The sequence below is a fragment of the Pectinophora gossypiella genome, chromosome 6, assembly GCF_024362695.1.
Source record: "Pectinophora gossypiella chromosome 6, ilPecGoss1.1, whole genome shotgun sequence".
Classification (NCBI taxonomy): domain Eukaryota; kingdom Metazoa; phylum Arthropoda; class Insecta; order Lepidoptera; family Gelechiidae; genus Pectinophora; species Pectinophora gossypiella.
Window position 1 is genome coordinate 3358824 of NC_065409.1, and position 10090 is coordinate 3368913.

Sequence of the window (10090 nt, forward strand, 5' to 3'; positions counted from 1 at the left end):
CGGAGCTAAATCAACTCTACTGCGGGTTAGTGGAGATGTTTTTACGGCAAATAACCGGGACCAACAGCTTATGCCTTCCGAAGCATGGGATCAGCTTACTTTTCCGCATCAGGTTAATCAACCTGCAAAGTCCTACCCATGCAAATGCCTTCCAAAAAGCAAAAAAAAAAAACGCTCGGTTTAAAAATCTACCATAAAATAACAGCCACACGTCACTCTATGCTGTAAACTACAATGTATGTTTTGCATGAATATAACTAGATACGTACGTACCTACATGTCGATACTTCCTTGCTTATCAGATTCACCGCGAAGTTATCAGTGAATGAATACCTATCTAACCATTATCATTTTAGAGTTTAATTCGTGTTAGTGTTTCAAGATGGAAAACAATTTCCAAAGCAGGCAGAAAATGAATTTTTCGAAGTCTGAAGCGGAGTATAATTTGAAATCTATAAGATTTCTTCTGCTCACAATTACTACGATGTTTATAGTAAGTACATTTTGGTTTTTATGCGTATAGAACAAAGTGTCTTTTGTTGCGCAATCGGTGGCGCCGTGTTTACTAACAGCTGATACCTATGTAAGCAGTGCCTTCCTTGGAGGGTATGCCAGCCATCCTCCTCTATCGTGTGGATTGTGAGGTGAATTACCAACCCCATCAAACCTGGTGTCAGGGTTATTACTGAGTCGCCATAGGCCCCTGACATGACTCATGTAACGACTACGTACTTACATCAGTAAGTAATAACCGGGACCAACGGCTTAACGTGCCTTCCGAAGCACGGATCTTTTTACTTTTTGGACAATAAGGTGATCGGCCTGTAATGCCAGCCATTACAAATCAGTATGACAACTAGAAAAAGAGGACTAGAACTACGCTTAAGTTATATTTATATCGGATTTCCACACAATTAAAATCGTACCCAAATACATTATGAATTTCCGGACGTTTTTGGTGTATATTTCTATTAAACATAATCCTCTGAGATGAAAACCTGAGCCGAGGTTCGTGCCCACCTTCAGGCATGTCGTCTTACATTATGTTCCGGGTGGGTCCCTCAGAGATCCCTATTTGTTCGGACAAGTACCAGGTTAATGACATCCAACGCCAATGTACAAAAAGGCATATCAAAGAGTCTCTCTTCTTCTTCTTCTAATCCTATTATCCCCAGGGATGTGGGGCTCGCACAAGATTTCCACTCCTCGCGATCTTTTGTAGTCTCTGTAGCTTGGTCCCATGACATGCTGACTTTTTAACTCGCAACCGAGCGTCGCCAGGTCTCTGGGCTGCCCCCTTTTGCGTTTTCCACGCGCTGACCAGGTCAGAGCTCGACCTCGAAAAAAAGTGGCTGCAAGTTACGCTATGATGAACTTGTGGCTCTGCTCTCCCCATCAGTGATTATGGGCGTGAGGTTATGTATGTATGTACCTGTAGTTATTGACACCAACCTTTTTCGCAGATAATAGCCGGCCTGATGATAGTCCTGGGTATCTCCGTCTACTCGCATTATCACAGCTTCAACTACTTCTACGAGAGTGCCAAGAGTGGGAGATTCTTCACGCCGTCAGTCCTCAGCGTTCTTCTAGGGTTGGGCCTGTTGGTTGTCACGTCATTTGGCTTCTTCGGAACCCTCAAGCAGAGCACTTGTTTGGTTAATATGGTAAGCTTGCCAATATACACATAACATAATATAAACAGCATATATTATGTAAGTACATTCCGTCTAACATAACACTGATGTTTAATATGCTAATATTAAGATATAATATTGCGGCCTTCGTGATTCCGTGGTTGACCACTGGGCTCACGATCTGGAGGTCCCAGATAGAACGAAGGTTTGTTTACGTCAAGATAGGTTAAGAATAGTTTACCACTATTCAGACACAAATAGAGTTATCATTCCTGGGACCCATTATCGTCAAACCCGAGATACGATTTTTAAACAAAACTGCTTTTCTGTACTTATAACTCTGCCCATCCTAGCAGTTAACACGCGTGAATGAATCTTCAGACCTGAAGCTGGAAACCGTGATAGCCCAGTTCGGAGAACGCGTGGCTTACATCTTAGTGTCACAGGTTCAAATCCCGTTTCGGGCTCGACAACACTGAATTCGAGTTTATGAGTCTGAATTCATGTTGGGATCATACATAATTAATGTCACGTGGTTTCCAAGATTTATGTCCGGTTGTTGTCTCCACCAACCCGCAGTGGAGCAGCGTGGTGGAGTATGCCCCCTCCGGCTGATAGAGGGGAGGCCTGTGCCCAGCAGTGTGACGTATACTATAGGCTGTTTATGTATGTATGTATGTCCGGTTGATGGCAATAAGCTCGCCACCTATTTATTACATGGGACTTAGACATAGCTGGCGAGGAGTGAGTGTACTATACACTTCTGCCTACCCCTTTGGGGATACAGGCGTGATGTTATGTAGCTTCAACGTACTACATAAATAAGTCTCTATATGTAGTATATGTACCTACTGCATAGATACTTTTTTTTTATTTCAGTATGCTTTAATCCTATCGGTGCTCCTGATCTTCAAGCTGGTGGTGGTAATCCTGGCGTTTACGACCGACGCGGACCTGATCATGAAATACATCAACATCCCCATTCGGTCGTACGGTGATCCTGAAATTCAGGACGAAATCGATCGACTGCAGGTTTCGGTAAGTGCACTCGTACCTAATCGGCGGCTATACGGCTGACCATCTACCACGTTGGTCTAACTCCATTTAAACTCCACTTAAATATTCCAGTTAAACTGCTGCGGCAGTACCTCGCTAATCGACTACCGGGACATGGAGTTCACGGCCAACCAGTCTACAGTGGTGACCACCAGGGATATCGATGGTGAGCTGGTGACCATCACGTTACCAGCGTCCTGCTGCATCACGCCTGGAGAACACTTATGTGGCAGGGTTCGGACCACGGGATGCAGAGATGCTCTGGTCAACTTGATTGTCCAGAACGCCAGTGTTTTAGGAGTGCTTGGCGTGTCTGTCATGTTTATTCAGGTATGTTTGGAGATTAATCCATTGACTTATAGGATCACTGCTTTTCTGCTTAGCTTCTTCCCACAATATTTCGGCGAGATGAGAGCTGGTGCTCCTCATGTTATCACACTGCTGCATCGTGGCTGGAGGATACTCCTGTGGGAGGGTTCGGATCACGGACTGAGTAATGCTCTGGTCAACATAATTGTCCAAAATGCCAATGTTTTATGACTGCTTCGCGTGTCTTTATTCGTGTATGTTTTGGAGGATATAAGATAGGGAGGTGTTGTGTGTTTATGGTCGCCCTCTGCCTGGATCTACTTAGATCCTGGACTGTTCCAATGGCTACTGGGTCTTCTTTTTACAAAACCTAACCAAGTCAAGTAAATCGATATAATGTCGAATTACAATACTCCATCTGGAATATTCTAGGCTATGTTTATAGTCGCAATCTGGCTGGATCTACCAAGATCCTGAGAAGTTCCATATGGCCACTGAGTCTTCGTTTTACGAGATGAAACCAAGTCAAGTTAATCGATATAATGTCCAATTACAATATTCCAGATACTGGGCATAACATTCGCACTCCTACTGGCGCGCTGCATACGCAAGATGAAAAGCGAGAAGGCGCTTCAGCACTGGAAGGTCAAGGAACAGATGATCCTCGCTCGCCAGGCCGATGGGAAGGGCAACTCTGTCTATATTAGCAAACCTGACTCTAGCGTTGCCTAAAAAAAGAAACAGCCATAAAACATATTTATAAGGAAATCGGGAGTGCGGGAACAGCGCTTTAGTATACGTATTTAGTTAATAGAGTATTGACGCGTTGGTGGTATCCCATACTAAGGGCGTTTTCACACTACATGTGATCCGAGACCGAAAATGCCGGACAGTAGAAAATTACTATGAGATATCTGTTCAACGAGCAAATAGATTAACGGCCACTTGACGGATCCGTCATTTGAGGGGCTCGGATTGGATGGAGTAACTAACTAGAAATATTTGATTTTCTCACGCCGCATCGCCGTCTTGTCTGTGCCCGTGCGTTCTATTTTAATCATAATCAATTTATTCGTTTCAAATTGCGTGAACATCCAATGTTTTATACTAGTGTCATATTCCTATCACATATGTGTGCAGAAGAGCAGTGAAGTATTTTAGAATAAGAATATTAATGTTGTCTAAGTATGTTTATTGTAGATGTTATCATATTGTTAAAAAAATAAAAAATATATAAAAATGGGAGATTTATTACGACCTATGAATCGTCAGATGAATGTGAATGAAGCAAGAGAAGTGTGTCAGGATTGAAGTAAATGGAATAGACTAAAGTCTCTGCTTACCCCGGTGGGAAATAGGCGTGAGTTTATGTATGTACGTATGTATGAATCCTCATTCCTCCTAGCCTTCTGTTAGCCTTACATTGTAATACAAAACTTACATTGCAATTAGCAAAACGACGTAATTGCTTACCTATCTATAAAAACAACACCGAAGCTGCAATTTTAATGGTATATCTACTATTAATTGAATATTCTAGAATTCATACTGATACCATGCAGTAACTAGTATAATACTCATACACAATTGAAGGAGGTAACACAAGGTAATGCTACAAGGTAATGTACCTCCACCTAGCAGATAAATTAATGACTAATTCAGAAACTATAAAAGATACACCTCTTACATGTTTTTAGATTTATTGATAGGAAAGGAATTAAAGTTACTTATCATACCTATCACAGAATTCACAGACAAAAAAATTGATCATAACATTCATAAATATGTACATTAAGTCACTGACATATGGAATAAAATATTACAACTTAATTATGTTTTAAGTTTTTCTGAACTAAGAAATGAATAAGTGTATAAAATCTACAATATAATGTATTGAGTATAAATAAATATACAAAAAAAAAACACTGGCTCACTTCAGTTGTCTTCTATGCGTCTCTCATGATCCTCAAACTTAGTTTTGTGATCCCAAAACAGCATAGCTTTTTCTCTGACATCATCTCCAATTTTTTCATATTCTCCACCCTGTAAGTAAGGTGGAGTGAATTCTCTATATGCTATGCATACTCGGCGAGATGTAATGTCTTCTCTGAGCACACAGTGTTCCCAATGGTATCTTGGCTCTCCGTAGATCACTAGGAGGGACCGTCTGAAAACGTAAATCAATATATTGTTAAACTACATAAAATTATTTGTAAGTTTAATAATATTAAAAATAATAAATCCTGGCCTGAAAACAAACAGATAGATGCCCCCTTGCTTGGTCATATAAAATAATATTTAAAGTTTTAAGTAATGTTCAATACATATTCAAACACAAAAATATAAATGTATAATTAAATATAATGTATGTATCCGAATTGGTCCAACCAATTCTTCTGTGGGTTACAAAAAAACACAGTTGGTAGAGGATCTAGCTATTTATTGTTATTTTACCAACTACATATAAAAAAATATGGTCAAGTCTTGCTGCCATCCTGGAGCAAGTCTTCGAGACATTCAAATACATACATTATATTTCATTATACATTTATATTTTTGTGTTCGAATATGTATTAATGTATTTTGTGGTAAACAACAATTCTTACCTTGGCATGGGTATCCTAACAATAACATCCATTTTGTTCACTGGTTGTGTGGCTTCTATGGTCATTCTACCATTTACACAATTAAGAGTTTCATGGGTATTGACAGTTCCATCAGAGTTGACAACAGGAGGATACTGTTCAGCACAAAAGAGATTGTATTTCGAAAGACTACCATCAAACGGTGTCATAGTCAGCACAGAGTCAGATAAGCAATTAACTGTGACAATTCTCTCGCCCCAAATCCAGCAGTCATCTATATGAGGGTCTATAGATGCCCCCTTGCTCGGGTCATATTCCAAGGAACATTGTTCTATCACCTGATAATCTTTTAATAAGGGAACATTATCAAATCTGTTTTGTATAAACTTAGAAAACGCGGGAAAACCGTCAAACTTGCCTGAAACTACTTTCTTCTTTTTAAAATTTGTTTTTGGGCCGAAGTTTTGCTTGCGCCGACCACTTTGAGAAATATCCCACGGCATATCATCAATGTTTTTCATAAAAATTTCTTCCTCCTCTTCAGACAAGAAATCTAGTAGTATGTACACTCCGGGATAGTCAATAGAATCTCCTTCATGGTTAGGATGCTGTTTGTTTAAGTCTATATCCCAACCTTTATAAGCTTTATTACAAAGTGGGCAGTAAACATAACCTTTAGATTTATCTAGTTCTAATTGTAGCTTTATTTTATCGGCACCGTATTGTGTTTCACAAATCAAACAAGTTCTGCATCCTTTGCAACCACAAGGGCGAGGCTTTGTCATATTTAATTATCTCTTTTTAGCACAATTCATTTATATTTTTCTGAAATCAACATATCCGTCACGAATTTGAGGTTATAAATTCATTGCGTTTTTTAATATTAATAATGGACACATGTGTAACATGCAATATTTACAAAAAAAACACAATTTGAAATTTTTTTTTTTTGGTTTTCCCCGAAGGGTAAGGCAAAGGGAACTATGCCCATACAGCCATGTCTGACGTATTTTTTTTCTTGATGATTAATGAAATGATGAAAGGTGATGATGATGAAACCTAAGCCCCCACCCTCGGAGTAGACTCCTACTCCGAACCCCAAACGAATTAACTCAAAAGTCCGCATAAACTTTTGAGTTATGAAGCGGCTTCCTGACACGAAGCGAAAATAGGCAGATACACTTTGTTTATTGAATACTCCAATATAATAACACTCGCGAATGTCTTCCGACTAACTTAATGCGATCATTAACCACAAAACACCACTTCGTATTAATTATTTAGATTACTCAATGAAGAAAGCAACTGTCCCGTTCCCGTTTCCCTCCAAAAAGCCACACATTAAACAACTGTACCGCTATTCGAAGCCTATATTATTTGAGAGTGGCAACACTGTTTTCCCCTGATTGGTCATATATATATCAGTCCCTGTTACGCATCCCTTTGTCTCTCTCTCTCTCCCCTCCACCTGGCAGTGTACTCGAGAGTGTTGAGAGTTCAGGAGCTTCATTGGCGATTTGTTTTTCGCACTGAAAGGTCGTAAAAGAACTCCGAGGTGAGTGCTGTTAACTTCATATTCTAATAATTTAACAATTATTCCTAACGGTTTTCCGTTCGAAAAAAAAAAAAAAAAAAAGTAATAACAGCTATTTTGTCCCTAAAGATTTTTGATTTGGTGTTTTTTCTTGCTAGATGGATAGTGATAGCTCATCCTCCTCCAGTTCGAAGTCGGAAACAAGCCCGTCCAGGGCGGCGCCAGAGGCAGTTGCAGATGCTGGTAGGAAAAGGGTTTCCTCTAAAACAAAAAGATACGGTAAGCGTCGTCGCCTAGATGACTCTAATACTGTTATTAATTCACTGGCGCAACAAGTAAGTGGTATTCAAAACTTTTTGTCGCAATTTGTTGGTCAAAATCAAAATAATGACGGTAATGAAAGTGACGTGTCTCTTAATGTAAGTGGAGAATTATATGAAGATGGACCTTCACAATCCCCACGTGATTTTACTATTTCGGTAAACACGGTTTTAAAAGAACCCGCGGTTCTTAAATCTGATTCTGCAAGTTTGGATTTATTGAACTCTATTCAACATTTCGACTCTGATTCTTGGTCAGACGTACGTTACTCTGATGTGCAGAAAAAATATTGTTCTACCCCCGGGTTTACAGATCTCGATTGCAATGATGAGCTCAAACCGTACGATAGATTCTCTAACCTGTCACTTACAGAAAAGGGATTTGCTGCCATCACACAAGGTTTGTTAAAACAGCATAAAGCAGCAGAGGATGGTTTTAAAGTGCTACTTACATGGCTCAGAACCTCTGACCTGGTAGATATAAACTCTGTGGAGTCAAAGATTACGGAGATTTTCTCACAAGGGGATTTCCAAAAAATTTCTAATGATGTTTTACAAATGGCGTGTGGCCATAGGGCTGATTTGGTTCAGCAACGCCGAGACGCAATATTGCGGTCGGTTAAAGATAAGTTCGTAAGAACGAGCATTCGTAAAATACCGCCAACTTGCGAAAATCTTTTTAAACCTGAAACATTGTCTTTAGTTATAGAAAAATATGGAGGTGTAAATAAGGTGTTTTGGCCTGTTAAATCGCAGAACAGTGGTTCTAAATCATATTCAGCTGCGCAAGCTGGTCAGAAAGTACCCAAATCGGGCAAGTTACCTGCGCAAGGTATACTAAACTACTCGGCTCCTACGGGGATTCGCAATATGGCCCCAGGACATGGAGCGCCGTTTTATAATTTTATGCCTTCGCAAGGCATGTACCCTTTTCCCGGCCAATCGTTTTTACCCAATTTTATCAGGTTTCCCGCGCCAGGGCCTAATTTTCGGGCAAGAGCCCCAGGGACGCATAACACTACCATTAGAGATACCAAGCAGGGCCCTTGCCGTAGGGCTCAAACTGGCCGAAAAAACTGACTTAACCTTTCAAGCTGGGCGGCTTCAAAACTTTTATTGCGCTTGGAAAAACTTAAATGCTCCTTCCACAATTTTAAAAATTATTTCAGAAGGGTACCGCATACCCTTTTACAAGAAACCCCCTCTTTACATGCCAAACATGGAAACAAGCATGCAAACACGCTACTCAGAGGAGATGGAGGCACATATTCAAGAAATGAAGGATATGCGAATACTGGAAAGTGCACAACTGTCGCCCAGTTTCATTTCCAACATGTTCCTTATAACAAAGGACGACGGTACCTACCGTCCTATTTTCAATTTGAAAAATCTAAACGAGTATGTCTATCTCAGCAAGTTCAGGTTAATCAACCACCACAGAATACCCACTTTTTTACAACCCAACGATTGGTTAGTAAAAATAGACCTCTCGAACGCGTATTTCCACCTGCCGATTGCGCCCAGTCACAGGCCATTCCTGCGGCTAATATACAACAACGAGCTCTTGCAGATGACATGCTTGCCTTTTGGTCTAGCTTCGGCACCAAAGATCTTTGCAACCTTCACCAACTGGGTCACGCAAACGCTGAGGAGTCGGGGCATTCGAGCCTTGATTTATCTGGACGATTTCCTGCTGGCCAATCAGGATCGAATAGTCCTTCAATCACAGGTAAGAACGGCAATTCATTTACTAGAATCCTTAGGCTGGCAAATAAATCACAAGAAGTCAATCCTAGAACCCCAAAATCGTATACAGTACTTGGGGATAATATGGGACACGTTCACAAACACAAAGACCTTACCATATCAAAAGCAAAGTTCTGTAAAGCAAAAGCTCATTCGGGTATTGACCCGAAAAAAGTGCAATTTAAGGGAATTACAAAGTCTAATAGGAAGTCTCAACTTTGCGAGTCTGGTAGTCCCACATGGGCGACTTCATTTCAGGGAGTTGCTCGAGCACTGCCATACCCTATTGAACAAAGACCCGCTCACATGCTTCCCAATATCCGAGAATGCAATGTTGAACATAAAGTGGTGGCTAAAACACTATTCAAAGAATTCGATCTTGCATCCCCCGGCAGTCGAGCACTACCTATCGACAGATGCTTCAGGTTCGGGGTGGGGAGCTCAATTGGACAACAAAAGATTAAGCGGCCAGTGGAGTCCACAAGAGCTAAAGCTCCACTCGAATCAGAGAGAGATGCTGGCCATTCTAAAAGTGCTCCAGGAACACTGTCATCTTCTCGCGAAAACCTCTGTATCAATTCAGTCGGACAACAGGACTGCGCTCTCCTACCTCCGCAATCAGGGAGGAACCCGCTCGAAACCATTAATGAGGTTGACTTACCAAATCTACCACATTTTGACAAAACACAATATTCATCTTTCACTGCACCACCTCCCGGGCAGGTACAATATAGAAGCAGACCACCTATCTCGCGATTCGCATCCTCATCACCCCGAGTGGCACTTGCTTCCAGACTTGACCGAGAAGGTCTTCATGAAGTTGGGAGTGCCGACTATAGATCTATTTGCATCCCATCGTGCCCATGTTGTGCCCGAATACGTGTCCCTAGACGCGACGGATCACAA

The 10090-nt window shown here is 40.9% G+C and overlaps 2 protein-coding genes across 2 annotated transcripts; one reads left to right on the forward strand and one right to left on the reverse strand.

Annotated features, from left to right (window-relative positions):
- Positions 1 to 277: 277 nt before the first annotated feature.
- Positions 278 to 4745, forward strand: LOC126367359 (CD63 antigen-like). The gene is made up of 5 exons (XM_050010854.1): positions 278 to 493; positions 1464 to 1664; positions 2514 to 2672; positions 2763 to 3020; positions 3564 to 4745. Exons 1-5 carry the CDS (start codon positions 383 to 385, stop codon positions 3729 to 3731), a joined length of 897 nt encoding a protein of 298 aa, XP_049866811.1. The 5' UTR covers positions 278 to 382; the 3' UTR covers positions 3732 to 4745.
- LOC126367353 (alpha-ketoglutarate-dependent dioxygenase alkB homolog 4) lies at positions 4019 to 6471 on the reverse strand. Its single transcript, XM_050010845.1, has 2 exons — positions 5606 to 6471; positions 4019 to 5166 (listed from the first exon to the last, which is right to left on the reverse strand). Exons 1-2 carry the CDS (start codon positions 6367 to 6369, stop codon positions 4935 to 4937), a joined length of 996 nt encoding a protein of 331 aa, XP_049866802.1. The 5' UTR covers positions 6370 to 6471; the 3' UTR covers positions 4019 to 4934.
- Positions 6472 to 10090: the final 3619 nt, after the last annotated feature.

What these genes read in the sequence shown, in the direction of transcription:
- LOC126367353 (XM_050010845.1), bottom strand. Translation starts at nt 6,369, where the DNA reads ATGACAAAGCCTCGCCCTTGTGGTTGCAAAGGATGCAGAACTTGTTTG. An exon ending in GTTAGGATACCCATGCCAAG is followed by an intron (nt 5,167 to 5,605) that starts GTAAGAATTGTT and finishes TTACGTTTTCAG; the next exon opens with ACGGTCCCTCCTAGTGATCT.
- LOC126367359 (XM_050010854.1), top strand. Translation starts at nt 383, where the DNA reads ATGGAAAACAATTTCCAAAGCAGGCAGAAAATGAATTTTTCGAAGTCT. An exon ending in CAATTACTACGATGTTTATA is followed by an intron (nt 494 to 1,463) that starts GTAAGTACATTT and finishes CCTTTTTCGCAG; the next exon opens with ATAATAGCCGGCCTGATGAT. An exon ending in TGTCTGTCATGTTTATTCAG is followed by an intron (nt 3,021 to 3,563) that starts GTATGTTTGGAG and finishes ACAATATTCCAG; the next exon opens with ATACTGGGCATAACATTCGC.